We start from the raw sequence: 14,607 nt of genomic DNA, 5'->3' as shown, positions 1-14,607 counted from the left end.
GTACAAAAACGTGTATATACGTTATATATTTATGTGAATGGTTTCGCTTCTAGGTGAAATGCATCGTAAGGATCTTTGATGTCTGGGGCTATTCACGTGTACATTCACATCGCACTGTAAGCTCACTTTAGATCCATTGTAGGTGCCAGTCTTGTCCTAGATTGCTATAAGTAATTAGGACTCATATGTGATGCGCATAGTGGAATATCTCTACATGAACTCGTGTGTCAGCATATGTTGATGAGAACTCGATATGATATGTTTATTCTGCGAGATATTGTAATTACTAGAAGTTATATGCTTATTTACGAATTGTTATGAAGTATTGCATTTTTTAGTTATTGCTGACTACGATAAGTACTTTCATGCTATACGTAGTATATTATATTTGGAAACTATACTTGTTTTACGGCGATGGGCTATTATGTTTTCAAAAAGGTTTCTACAAAACTTTATTTTTAAGCCACTCACCCTTATTTTTTCGCCCCACCAGGATTTAGTGCCAATGTTCGTGTCAACAAGGATCTCTAGGAAACACTGATATTGGAGCTACTTCTGATGGTATAGTTTTTATTCTAATTTTACTATACTGTACTTATGCTCTGACATCATGTGTGAAATGGATCAATTCCCACTCATATGTGCACTCTTACATTTAGGCACTTTTAGGTTTAAATTTATTTACATTTTTTCACATCACTACACTTTATGGCTTCATCACCTTCCTGTGTCGGCCAACAAAGCTAATTCGGAGTCCAAGTGGACATTTCAAATTGGGATGAAAAAATCACTAAGCCAACACCGTAAAATTGTGGAACACTATGAAGGAATATGAAACATATGAAATAATTTTTTTTAATTACTTTAACTGTTAGATTTAAATTTGGACTGTTAGATTCTTTGTTTTATCGTTGGATTTGACTATATTAGATCTTAACAGTTGGATTCAATGAATTTATAAATATAAAATTAAAAAGAATACACGTATATGATGGCCAGCCCCACTAACCCTGGAGGAATCTTAACCTAAATTTGTTCCATAAATGAGTTTTGGGTTAAAACTCATATTTGCCCTAAGAGTTAAAGCAAGTTGGTAAGTTTAGGACCTAAAATTTGAGTTTTACTACAAGGGTTGGAGTAGGTCTAATATGCAATGACAATTTCCACCTTATAAGGTTTAAAAAAAAGGAGTTTTAACGAAAAGCCCATAGTACTGTTCACTTTATTGAAAAACCACATTTTTACACTAAAAAGTCAAACATTATACTATTTACTTTACCCTTTATTTTGTCCTTATTGTTAAAACTCAAAATTTTCAAGTCATTTTCATTAGTTTTCCTTTAAAAAAAATACTAAATACATCCCAAATCACTTTTAACATGTATTTCACAAAATTATTTATCTTCTTTAACTCTCTAAACCATTCTCACTCTCCATTATAGAACAAAAGTCTAACTAATGAAACTACAAACACATTGATTGAAAAAAATTATTTTTGATGAATAGAACTTCGAAGCTTCGCCTTATTCAAAATGTACCGTTAGAGGTGAATAAAGGTTAAACTTCATTGGTGTCAAATTACAGCCCTCACCTTCTTTCTCAAAGAAGATAATGGTGATGCTTTTTCACATAATCATGTTCTAAAATCTGATGATCAGATAATGGTGAGGTGTATGAGTATGATATGTGATGCATAAAATATCATTTAGTGTGCATCTGAAGGGCAATACTTTATACTGTCGAATTAATATAATAAGCCTAATTAAAACACAAAAAGCCAAATATTCTGAAAGACGATTGAGTATTTAATTTTTTTATTTTTTGTCAGACGGTCAGCTTTTTAGTTTTTACCAATGGTATACTATTCTCTTTGGATTTTCTTTGTGAAAATCCGAAGAATCAATTAATTGAATTCGTTTATCGTACATCTTGTAATTAAAAATTATTTTGAATTTTAAATTTAAATTAAATATAAATAATACTTAATGAATGCGATACTTGCACTAAAATACAGGTGCCGTCAGTAAATGAAGTTCTTCTGAAAATAAAATATGCCATTATTAATTTTCAAATCGTCGTTTTGTTTCTTTCTTTTTCATTGTTATTGGAATGGTTGTTGGGTTAGTTTAATTTCGATATATGAATTTGGAGCTGAGTAGCATTGCCTCTGAAACAGCAGCTGGGTTCCTCTCGCTTTGCTCAAAGAAATGGCCAACGAAAGAGACGCAGCGGCAGGAAGCGGTGGCAGCCTAGTTTTTGCAGTTAACGGAGAGAGGTTTGAGCTCCCGACCGTTGATCCTTCAACCACTCTGCTCGCCTTCTTGCGTTCTGAGACGAGATTCAAAAGTGTCAAGCTCAGTTGCGGTGAAGGTCTCTCTCTCTCTCTCTCTCTCTTTCTAACTTTGACTGTGCTCTGCGTGTATGATCATGAATTTCTGTGGCTTTTTGATGTATATTATAAACATGATGATTGATGAGTATCATTTGTGGATTTTTGGACGACTTAGTCGTACGTACTATGAAAGAAAAATTGCGTGTTGCTATGAAAGAAAAATTATGAAAGAAAAATTGCGTGTTGCTAAAATTGCGTGTTGCTATGAAAGAAAAATTGCGTGTTGCATGCTATTGTTGAAAATGAGTAGAGCATAAATCTTGCATAGGCTTATAAGACCTACTTCAACTTTTAGAGTAGAACTTAAATTTTAGGTTCTAAATTTACTTCAACTTGCTCTAATTATATAGTGGGGCAAGTCCACCATATATGTATATTATTTTTGGTTTTATATTTATAAATTCATTGAATCCAACAGTTAAGATATAATTTGATGAAATCCAACCGTAAAAAAAATATCTAACGGTCCAAATTTAAATCCAATGGCTAAAGTAATTAAAAAAAAATTCTTTTATGTGTTTCATATTCTTTCATAGTGTTTCACGAGTTTCATGGTATTGGTGAGTGATTTTTTAATATTTGTCGGAATCTAAATATTTTTGGGTAAAAATGTTCATAAAATAAAATTAGAATAGTCTACATAATTTTTTTTTTCTTTTAAAAAGTTGTTTTAAGAAAAAAAATTAGTCTAAATTCATTCTTTAATGATCTGGGAAAATTTAACACAGAATGGTTGCAGAGAGAAAACTGTTTCTAGGCAAAAAATTTTAGGTCTTAGCCTAAGGGTTGGAGATGGTCTAAGAGGTTGGACTACTTTTTATATTGCCAATTGATTTTATGGTGGAACCTCAACTTTCTTTATGGTACTAGAGCTGATTGTCCCACGTGTGAAGCCAAACGACCACATGTGCTCCAGGTCACCCTGTTATGTTGTCCACGTGTTAGGCTCGAAAAATTCACCACATGTGAGGAGACGTGTTGAGAATGAGCTCTACGTCACCTCGTTATGTTGTTAAAACTCAAAATTTTCAAGTCATTTTCATTAGTTTTCCTTTAAAAAAAATACTAAATACATCCCAAATCACTTTTAACATGTATTTCACAAAATTATTTATCTTCTTTAACTCTCTAAACCATTCTCACTCTCCATTATAGAACAAAAGTCTAACTAATGAAACTACAAACACATTGATTGAAAAAAATTATTTTTGATGAATAGAACTTCGAAGCTTCGCCTTATTCAAAATGTACCGTTAGAGGTGGATAAAGGTTAAACTTCATTGGTGTCAAATTACAGCCCTCACCTTCTTTCTCAAAGAAGATAATGGTGATGCTTTTTCACATAATCATGTTCTAAAATCTGATGATCAGATAATGGTGAGGTGTATGAGTATGATATGTGATGCATTAAATATCATTTAGTGTGCATCTGAAGGGCAATACTTTATACTATCGAATTAATATAATAAGCCTAATTAAAACACAAAAAACCAAATATTCTGAAAGACGATTGAGTATTTAAATTTTTTTTTTTGTTAGACGGTCAGTTTTTTAGTTTTTACCAATGGTATACTATTCTCTTTGGATTTTCTTTGTGAAAATCCGAAGGATCAATTAATTGAATTCGTTTATCGTACATCGTGTAATTAAAAATTATTTTGAATTTTAAATTTAAAATTAAATATAAATAATACTTAATGAAAATTGGTCACACGATATATAATGAACGAACACGATTAAATGATTCCCGAATCTCAAAAAAAAATGGGAGAACATTCTCGTCCTTTACCAATCACAAAAAAGAAGGAAAGTCAATATTGTGATCTCCACTCCTAAATTCAAAGGACCATGTGAATGCGATACTTGCATTAAAATACAGGTGCCGTCAGTAAATGAAGTTCTTCTGAAAATAAAATATGCCGTTATTAATTGTCAAATCGTCGTTTTATTTCTTTCTTTTTCATTGTTATTGGAATGGTTGTTGGGTTAGTTTAATTTCGATATATGAATTTGGAGCTGAGTAGCATTGCCTCTGAAACAGCAGCTGGGTTCCTCTCGCTTTGCTCACAGAAATGGCCAGCGAAAGAGACGCAGCGGCAGGAAGCGGTGGCAGCCTAGTTTTTGCAGTTAACGGAGAGAGGTTTGAGCTCCCGACCGTTGATCCTTCAACCACTCTGCTCGCCTTCTTGCGTTCTGAGACGAGATTCAAAAGTGTCAAGCTCAGCTGCGGTGAAGGTCTCTCTCTCTCTCTAACTTTGACTGTGCTCTGCGTGTATGATCATGAATTTCTGTGGCTTTTTGATGTATATTATAAACATGATGATTGATGAGTATCATTTGTGGATTTTTGGACGACTTAGTCGTACGTACTACGAAAGAAAAATTGCGTGTTGCATACTATTGTTGAAAATGAGTAGAAGCATAAATCTTGCATAGGCTTACAAGACCTACTTCAACTTTTAGAGTAGAACTTAAATTTTAGGTTCTAAATTTACTTCAACTTGCTCTAATCATTGAGACAAATATAAGTTAAAACTCAAAACTCATTTCTGGGCCAAATTTAGCCCAGGATTCCCCTTGGGTTAGTGGGGCTAGTCCATCATATATGTATATTATTTTTGGTTTTATATTTATAAATTCATTGAATCCAACAGTTAAGATATAATTTGATGAAATCCAACCGTAAAAAAAATATCTAACGGTCCAAATTTAAATCCAATAGCTAAAGTAATTAAAAAAAAAAATTCTTTTATGTGTTTCATATTCTTTCATAGTGTTTCACGAGTTTCATGGTGTCCGTTAGTGATTTTTCAATATTTGTCGGAATCTAAATATTTTTAGGTTAAAATGTTCATAAAATAAAATTAGAATAGTCTACATAATTTTTTTTCTTTTAAAAAGTTGCTTTAAGAAAAAAAATTAGCCTAAATTCATTTTTTAATGATCTGGGAAAATTTAACCCAGAATGGTTGCAGAGAAAAAACTGTTTCTGGGCAAAAAAATTTAGGTCTTAGCCTAAGGGTTGGAGATGGTCTAAGAGGTTGGACTACTCTCCATATTGCCAATTGGTTTTATGGTGGAACCTCAACTTTCTTTTATGGTACTAGAGCAGGTTGTCCCACGTGTGAAGTCAAACGACCACATGTACTCCAGGTCACCCTGTTATGTTGTCTACGTGTTAGGCTTGAAAAATTCACCACACGTGAGGAGGCGTGTTGAGAATGAGCTCCACGTCACCTCGTTATGTTGTCCACGTGTTTGGTTTGAAAATTTTTTGCCACACATGAGGTGCGTGTATTGAGAATGAGTCCCACATTGATGGGAGAATGGACCTTGTATGAGCTTATTAGAGGTTAGACTACTCCCTATATTGCCAATTGGTTTGATGGTAGAATCTCAACTTTTTTCAATTATGATCAGACTTTGGGTTTCTCATATAAAGAATTCTGAATTTTTGGTTTACCATCCTGAACAATTGTTGCAAAATAAAGTAATTCAGAAAACGAAACTAGTACTCACCTCGCTTCCGAGGTGACCAACTGATGCTTAAAGAGGTTTCTTTTTGTGACGTAATGTCTGTAATTTAAGGTGTTTTTTCTGCAGTGATCATATTAAATGAGATTGTAGTTTGGGTTTCAAAATTTTCAAGGAAAACTACGTCTTACTGTAAGTCTTTGGACACGTTTTATGATATGCACTTATAAAAATCGGGTGCAGGTGGTTGCGGTGCTTGTGTTGTGCTACTGTCCAAGTACGACCCTGTTGTCGACGAAGTGAAAGATTTTACTGCAAGTTCATGTCTCACTCTGCTTTGCAGTATAAATGGATGTTCAATTACAACATCCGAAGGCCTTGGAAATATCAAAGACGGGTTCCACCCAATTCACCAAAGGATTGCTGGTTTCCATGCTTCTCAATGCGGCTTTTGTACTCCTGGCATGTGTGTTTCACTCTTTGGAGCTCTTGTCAATGCTGAAAAGGCGAATAGACCTGATCCCCCTCCTGGGTTCTCCAAGCTTTCTGTTTCCGAAGCTGAAAAGTCTATTGCAGGTAACCTCTGTCGATGTACTGGGTATCGACCAATTGTTGATGCCTGCAAGAGTTTCGCATCTGATGTTGACATGGAGGATTTGGGGTTCAACTCCTTTTGGAAAAAGGGAGATAGTAAGGAAGTAAAAGTAAAGAGTTTGCCTCTATATAACCGTAATGGTGACATCTGCACATTTCCGGACTTCTTAAAAAAAGAAATTTGTTCTTCCATGTCTTTGGATCCTACGAGATATGGTTGGTACAATCCTCTTAGAGTTGAGGAGCTTCAAAACTTATTGAAAGATAATGATTTTGATAATGCAAACGAGATGAAATTAGTTGTTGGAAACACAGGGGCGGGCTATTACAAGGAGCTAAAGCGCTATGACAGATACATTGATCTCAGATGTGTTCCTGAATTATCAATGGTTAAGAAGGATCCTGTGGGGGTTGAGTTCGGAGCAACTGTAACAATCTCTAAAGTTATTGAGTCTCTGAAGAAGAAAGATAGCGGTGGATCTCCATCAAGAGGTGGTGATGTGTCAAAAAAAATTGCCAATCATATGGAGAAAATTGCTTCAGGGTTCATCAGAAATACAGGTAGTATAGGAGGGAATTTGGTGATGGCACAGAGAAAATGTTTTCCTTCAGATATTGCTACAATACTTCTTGCTGTGGATTCAGAGGTAGATATAATGAATGGTGCTAGATCTGAAACGGTTATGTTAGAGGATTTTCTGAAAAGGCCTCCATTGGATCCGAAAAGTGTACTTTTAAGTGTTAAAATCCCAAATTGGGAAGCAGTTAGAAAAGTTTCTCCAGAAACCAACACCATGTTGCTTTTTGAAACCTATCGAGCTGCACCAAGACCCCTAGGAAGGGCATTAGCTTATTTAAATGCTGCCTTCCTAGCAGAGGTTTCGTTTGGTAAGATTTCCAATGCAATTATGGTGGATCATTGTCGTCTGGCATTTGGTGCTTATGGAACTAAACATGCAATTAGAGCAAGAAAGGTTGAGGAATTTTTAACTGGAAAAGTGCTGAGTCCTGGTGTTCTATATGACGCTATTAAATTAGTTAGGGATGTTCTGGTTCCTGAAGAAGGAACTACGAGCCCTGCTTACAGGTCAAGCTTGGCTGCTGGTTTTCTTTTCGAGTTCTTTAGCCCCTTAATTGACAGTGAAAGTTGCAAAGGATTCTTGGGAAATACTTTGTTGGCCGATGCTTCCAAGTTAGAAAGGAACAAAGGTGCTAGCGATAAGATGAGAACTGTTCTGTCATCTGGTAAACAGGTGATTGAATTAAGTACAGAGTATGATCCGGTTGGTAAACCAATTACAAAATCTGGAGGTCTCATTCAAGCTTCAGGTTAGTTGTCCTTCACATACATGATTATACGGATGTCTACTTACTAAGCATCCTTTTATTTTTTTTTATGGTGGTGGGAGGGAGGGCTAGCACACTACAGCCCGAACAAACTAAAAAAAAACAACCTAACTCTAAAAACTGCTAACGAACCAAGAGATAGCAGCTTTCCAATAGCTCCCACGAAATCTTCAAAAATCCTTCTATTCCTCTTCATCCAAACCACCCAAAACAAAGTGAGGATCATAGTGCCCCACATAACCCTAGCTTTCTTTCCCTTCCAAACCATAGTGTGAGCCCCACATAAACTTAGCTTTCTCTCCTTCCCAAACCAGCTTCAGCCAAGAGACCCAAGTTAAACAAAGTGAGGATCATTGTCTCTTTTTTTTGGTATTGGACTTAGTTTGCAGGCCTGTTCTCTGCTCCAAAATGTTCCCTTTTATCTAGTTGAGAAAATTGTAGTATGATTTATTCGTTAACAATTATGTTTAGGATTAGAATGACTGGTTCTTGTTTTTTTCCCGCGGGTCGGTCATGTTAAATACCTAAAAGTAGTGGGAGTTTGAATTATATACTTATGATATGCTTATAGAAAGGTCTCATTTTCTATCTTTTGAGATCATTCTTTTATATAAGAAACAAAATCTTAATGAAACCAAAATTGACAGAATACAAAGTGATGACCAGTTGTGGGCAATTTGTTCACCTCTATATAGTATTGTGTCCTCCCACTGTCTCTCACTCTTTTGCTCTCTTGCTTTCCCTGGAGAGAGAGAGAGAGAGAGAGAGAGAGAGAGATATTATATATATAAAATTTCTTAACAGATCATGTTTCAAATGATTCTCTTTGTTTCTTTATGGCACCAAGCTTTCGTTGACCTATTGTCCTTTTTTGTTTGAATTTGTTTTGTTTCCTCGTTTGTAATAGTTATTGACTGTTTTCACAAAACAGTGGGTGTGCTACAACTTCAGTGTTAATTGTTTCTTCTATAATTCTTTTGTTTCAACTGACTATGTATCTTTTCCATTTTTTTATGTCTTCTTGAGTGCTTCTAGCTCGTGACACAAAAGTACTTATCTCATTCATGACCATCAATTTGTAGGTGAGGCAGTCTATGTAGACGACATTCCATCTCCGAAAAATTGCTTACATGGAGCGTTCATTTATAGTACAAAGCCTTTGGCTAGAGTGAAGGGAATAAAACTTGAACCTAAATCACATCCAGGAGTTACTGCACTGATATCTTTCAAAGATATTCCCAAGTCTGGGGAGAACATTGGGTCTAAGACTTTTCTTGGTACAGAACCTCTGTTTGCTAATGATCTTACAGAATGGGCTGGTCAGCGTCTTGCTTTCGTGGTAATTCAACGATCTTGTGATTATATCTAACGATCTTAGTTGGGATGAATGCCAATCGTTATCCGTAATTGTAGACTATACACATAATTTTTCTGCTTTCTTTGGATGTGTGTCAGTTTACTCATCAAAAGAAAGTTTTGTAGGTAGCAGATACGCAGAAACAGGCAGATATGGCTACAAACTTTGCGGTGGTTGATTATAACATGGAAGATGTAGATCCACCTATCTTATCAGTCGAAGACGCAGTTAAGAGAGCAAGTTTTTTTGAGGTCCCTCCTTTCTTGTATCCGAAACAGGTCGGTGACATATCAAATGGAATGGCTGCAGCTGATCACAAGATTATTTCTGCTGAGGTACTTGAAATCAATACGACATTCTTTCTTTGTTTCCCGGTCTCCTTCCCACACTAATGTTCTGCCCTTTTTGTACTTTTCTATGTTCCAGTAATTTGGATTTTGGATATTCAACTTTGTTCCTTGGGTTTATTTATATACATAGAAAGGACTTGTGAAATGGGAGAAAATACGAGTATAAGAGAATGTTGGCTTGGTTTTCAAGTAGAACCGCCCACTAACTTACAAATCCATGCATATCTTGCTTTCAGATCAAACTTGGTTCACAATACTATTTCTACATGGAGACACAAACAGCCCTTGCTGTACCAGATGAAGACAACTGCATGGTGGTTTACACTTCAAGTCAAATGCCTGAGTCTATACACTCTACAATTGCAAAATGTCTTGGTATTCCTGAAAATAATGTTCGTGTAATTACAAGAAGGGTCGGAGGGGGCTTCGGTGGAAAGGCCATGCAATCAATGCCTGTGAGTATAATACCTACATAAATCTCTATATTCCTTCTTTATTACTGTCTATCTAATCGTGGACGAGATTGTCCGTTTAACTGTAGATTAAGCACTTGTTATCACAGTGAACATGAATATAATATTTCTGTTAGACAATGAATGGAACCCAAAAACTTAAGCTGCTAGGAAGCGGGGCAACATTGGGTATTAAGCTAACATTCTGCGTACATACAAAATGATATTTGATTCTGACCCATATAAGTTTTTTACCAGCGTACCAATAAAACTTGATCATGGTGTCAAGTGGGAGATCTTAGGATCCTGCAACTACAACCTCCCTGCGAATGTTGAACTCTGTATGATTTTAAAATGATCAATAACGTTCATGTTAAAAAAATTTTGTTGAATATAATGTCTTGGCTCTCTAGTGGTGCAGAGAGGTGTACACGTGAGGCGAAGTTTTAGAAAATAAAGCAATAGTTAGCATTTAGTGTCGGTCCTGGGAATAGTGGTAAATCAAATTGTTCTATGTGCTACTAGAGTTGGAGACCTTCGATGCATATCATTCTGATCATACTACTCTAAACCTCCAACATTTTTTTAAAATTTCAGATCTTGAGCTTTCTAGTGGTGGGGAGAGGGTGTTGTGTTCTTTAGCGGTGGTGAGAGGCCTACTAGAATATAAATGATTGCTGGTGTGTATCCTGATAAATTACGATTCTTCAGGATCAATAGTAAACCAATAAACTTTATCTTACACATGCGTGCAGACACCAGACACACTCACACACACATAATATATACGTGCATATATATATATATATATATCACTTGCTATGTTTATGGTTTTTTCAGTACTTGATTCCCAATGCTCAATAGAATATAAAGCTGCTGCAATTCTGATGTTTAGGTCGCAACTGCATGTGCTCTTGCAGCACACAAATTACATAGACCTGTACGGATATATCTCAATCGCAAGACTGATATGATAATGGCTGGAGGAAGGCATCCCATGAAGATAACTTACAGTGTGGGATTCAAGTCTGATGGGAAGATTACAGCTTTAGAACTTGAGATATTGATAAATGCAGGGATTTTCATAGACTTTAGTCCATTATTGCCATTAAGTATTGTGACTGCACTTAAGAAGTATGACTGGGGTGCTCTGGCTTTCGATATCAAGGTGTGCAAAACAAACACTCCAAGTAGGTCTGCTATGCGGGCCCCTGGGGAGGTGCAGGGGTCATTTATCGCTGAAGCTGTAATTGAACATGTAGCATCCATCCTTTCTATAGAAGTAGATTCTGTGAGAAGCGTTAATCTTCACACATCTCACAGCCTTGATTTGTTTTACAAGCAGAGCGCTGGTGAACCCCTGGAGTATACTTTACCATTGATATGGAACAAGTTGTCCATGTCTTCAAGCTTTAACCCAAGGACTGAGATTGTAAAAGAATTTAATAGGTGTAATAAATGGCAGAAAAGAGGAATTTCTCGAGTACCAATATTGTATGAAGTGTCATTGAGGCCAACTCCGGGAAAAGTAGGCATTTTAAGTGATGGGTCTGTTGTTGTTGAAGTTGGAGGAATTGAACTGGGTCAGGGGCTCTGGACGAAGGTAAAACAGGTGACAGCTTTTGCTCTTGGTTCGATTCATTGTGATGGTAGTGGAGATTTCTTGGATAAAATACGGGTGGTGCAATCAGATACATTGAGCTTAATTCAAGGGGGAATGACTGCTGGGAGTACTACATCTGAGACAAGCTGTGAGGCAGTTAGACTTTGCTGCAATATTTTGGTTGAGAGGTTAGCAACTCTCAAGGGGAGATTGAAGGAGCAAATGGGCTCTATTAACTGGGAGACTCTTATTCAGCAGGTATTCTATTTGGATTGAGGGGAGGGCTTATTTTCACTTGTGTGCTCCTTTGTTGGAATGCATACCATAATAGCATGTTATTTGCAGTCTCCCAGAGGAGTGCTGGGAGCAAAAATAGCAATCACCATGAAATTATTGATGCATCATTTTATTCTTTTGAAAAATTTAATTAACTTATTGATTTGTTTCAAATCCATGCCATGGCGCTCCAATAGTTCACACACTGAATCTGGAAGAACCCAAGAAACTCAACCCCAGACAGAATAATTGACATTGAGCCACAAATTTCTTATGAGTACAAATAAAACTTATTGAGTGATCAAACTTTTAAGCTTGCCCTACATCCCAGTGGCTTCTCCTTATAGCTTTTGAAGGCCACTGAAACACCAAACTCTCTCCAAGAAATATATATAAAACATAAATAAAAATCAAATAAAAAAATAAATAAAACTCTCTTTAACTTGCATTTTTCTTTATTCCCAAATTTAATGTAGTTGTTGCAGTTTATATTTCTTCTGTCAAAATGCAGGCATCCTTGCAAGATGTGAACTTATCAGCAAGTTCTTATTATGTCCCTGATTCTGCTTCGATGGCATACCTTAACTATGGTGCTGCTGTGAGTGAGGCAAGTTTGTGTTGACCGTCTTACTCCTTCATTTTCATTCATGTGTATTGTTGAATTTTCAGCAAGATGCAGATTTACACAATGCAGAGCAAATCATAGTGCAACGTCACAGTCATAGAGACCAGTTTTTTCTCATTTAAAATTTATAGATTAATAACATTGAAACTACTTGATCACAGGTGGAGGTAAACGTTCTGACTGGACAAACCACAATTCTGCGATCGGATATTATCTACGATTGTGGTCAGAGTCTCAACCCTGCTGTGGATTTAGGACAGGTTAGCATGATTGAACTTGCTACTCAGATTTTTATAATGTTTACCTACATTTTTTTATTTTTTGCATTTTCTTTTAATTAAGCTCTACCTAGATTTTGTTTTTTGCATTGCTAATCAGTAGGTTCTGCCTTGGAGAATTTTTCAAATTCCATAGTAAGAAAAAGTTAGTAGTTCGGTTTATTTTATAAATTTTTAGGTACTTTCGTTATTTAACGTCTTTAGGCTTTCTCTATTCGAAGAATTGTAGCATTTTCATCATCTAGTCATCTTTGGAATAAGAATCCTAGTTTTCAACTTTTCTACAATCTGTTAAGATCCATAATGCCAGTTCACTGGGACGTAGTTAATGTGGTTTAGTTAAGTTTGACATTACATGTTTCTTGCAGATTGAAGGTGCTTTTGTTCAAGGTATTGGGTTTTTCATGCTTGAAGAATACTCGGAAAACTCTGATGGGATGGTGATTTCAGAAGGTACATGGACATATAAGATTCCTACGGTGGACACCATACCCAAACAGTTCAATGTTGAAGTATTGAACAGTGGGCATCATAAAAAACACGTGCTCTCTTCAAAAGGTCTGCCATGCCGTGCCTTGCATACTTCTACTTATCCCAACTACAACTGATACCAGAAAAGTATTTTGTGTGATTAAAAGTAGGCGAATTTTGAAAAAATTGAGATTATGTTATTACAAAAATTGAAAAGTCGAAAATTTTGTGTTATTACATAAATTGGAAAGCTGAAAATTTTATGTTAGTATGAACATTTCAATTAAAGAAGAGCATGTTTCATCATAAAATTTGAAAAGTGTTGTGTGAAACTCACACATTGAAAATCTTTTGCGCAGCTTCTGGTGAGCCACCATTACTTCTTGCGGTTTCTGTTCACTGCGCTACAAGGGCTGCCATTAAAGAATCAAGAAAACAGCTTCTTCAGTGGGGCGGCCTAGATGGATCGGCATCAATATTCCAGTTAGATGTTCCCGCTACCATGCCTGTTGTGAAGGAGCTGTGTGGACTGGAAGCTGTGGAGAGGTACTTGGAATGGATTGTAGGCAGAGAATAAACGTACGTATGGCTGGAAGGCATGATCATGCTAGTTAATTTGTCCATCACAGCCAAAGAACCTAAAATGTGAGTCAATCGCCATCACTTGATCTCAATAAGGATACGAATATAGGTTTTTCAACAGATTTTAGGTCTGTTTATAGTGCAAAACCAATAAAAAAAGGAGAATTGGCAATAGATGAACCATTCCATCTCACGTTACTTGTGTTTAAGTTCGTTGTCCAGTTTTTGAACAGTACTGTTGAATAAGCTTTTATCTGTAAGACAACTAAATACGAACCATCTTATTATACCTTTTGTGTTTGCAACTTGTATTGAGACAAATTGTGTTAGACCAAGGTTCATTCGACCAGAGAATGGTTCGTAATCTCGGAGATTGGGTGTTTTCTCTCTATATTTATATTTGAGGAAAATTCTATGCAGTGAGAGTGTTTAGAATTGGGGTCATTATTGTTCAAACACTCACCCCCAATAGTGCTGAATTAAACCCCTATACCGTGAAATGGTGTACTAGGTTGGTGAAGGAACCCGGTAAGCTGCAGAGAATAACAATAATAGTAAAACATAAGAGCATTTGGGCTCCTTAAATGAGCTCCTAGCTATAATTTAGGGAGGATCTCAAAATAATCAACTCTATTCATGCTCTGTATCCACCTCTTAGGGATGCCTAGGAGCTAGGCGGTTGACCACTGCAACAATTATCCCTATCTATTTATAAAAATAAGAAAGAGCGCCTAGATCTTCCTAGATGCCTGTCCAGTTACCTAAGCTGCCTAGCCCGCCTTGGCGAGCATACATTTTATCTTTTC

At 36.1% G+C, this 14,607-nt stretch overlaps 1 protein-coding gene across 3 annotated transcripts; it reads left to right on the top strand.

Moving 5' to 3' along the window:
• The first annotated feature begins 2,040 nt into the window (after window positions 1-2,040).
• Window positions 2,041-14,090, top strand: LOC103929079 (indole-3-acetaldehyde oxidase). 3 transcript variants are annotated; one of them, XM_048571263.1, is made up of 11 exons: window positions 2,041-2,370; window positions 4,463-4,627; window positions 6,110-7,789; window positions 8,890-9,146; window positions 9,290-9,499; window positions 9,751-9,969; window positions 10,862-11,827; window positions 12,357-12,452; window positions 12,632-12,730; window positions 13,117-13,306; window positions 13,579-14,090. In XM_048571263.1, exons 1-11 carry the CDS (start codon window positions 2,208-2,210, stop codon window positions 13,794-13,796), a joined length of 4,263 nt encoding a protein of 1,420 aa, XP_048427220.1. In that variant the 5' UTR covers window positions 2,041-2,207; the 3' UTR covers window positions 13,797-14,090. The 3 variants fall into 3 exon arrangements, with proteins under 3 accessions (XP_048427220.1, XP_048427221.1, XP_048427222.1); XM_048571264.1 differs by having other exon boundaries at window positions 2,232-2,370; window positions 4,434-4,627; XM_048571265.1 differs by having other exon boundaries at window positions 2,258-2,370; window positions 4,437-4,627.
• The last annotated feature ends 517 nt before the right edge of the window (window positions 14,091-14,607 follow it).

The sequence above is a fragment of a genome, unplaced genomic scaffold, assembly GCF_019419815.1.
Source record: "Pyrus x bretschneideri cultivar Hongxiangsu unplaced genomic scaffold, Pyrus_bretschneideri_v1 Contig58, whole genome shotgun sequence".
Lineage (NCBI taxonomy): Eukaryota > Viridiplantae > Streptophyta > Magnoliopsida > Rosales > Rosaceae > Pyrus > Pyrus x bretschneideri.
The sequence above is the reverse complement of the archived record's forward strand: the minus strand, read 5'-3'. Positions and strand labels throughout refer to the sequence as shown.

Excerpts from the sequence above, each read along its gene's own strand:
- LOC103929079 (XM_048571263.1), top strand. The coding sequence starts at position 2,208 with ATGGCCAACGAAAGAGACGCAGCGGCAGGAAGCGGTGGCAGCCTAGTT. Across the intron at positions 9,147-9,289 it reads GTCAGCGTCTTGCTTTCGTG|GTAGCAGATACGCAGAAACA; the intron begins GTAATTCAACGA and ends AAAGTTTTGTAG. Across the intron at positions 11,828-12,356 it reads GGGAGACTCTTATTCAGCAG|GCATCCTTGCAAGATGTGAA; the intron begins GTATTCTATTTG and ends GTCAAAATGCAG.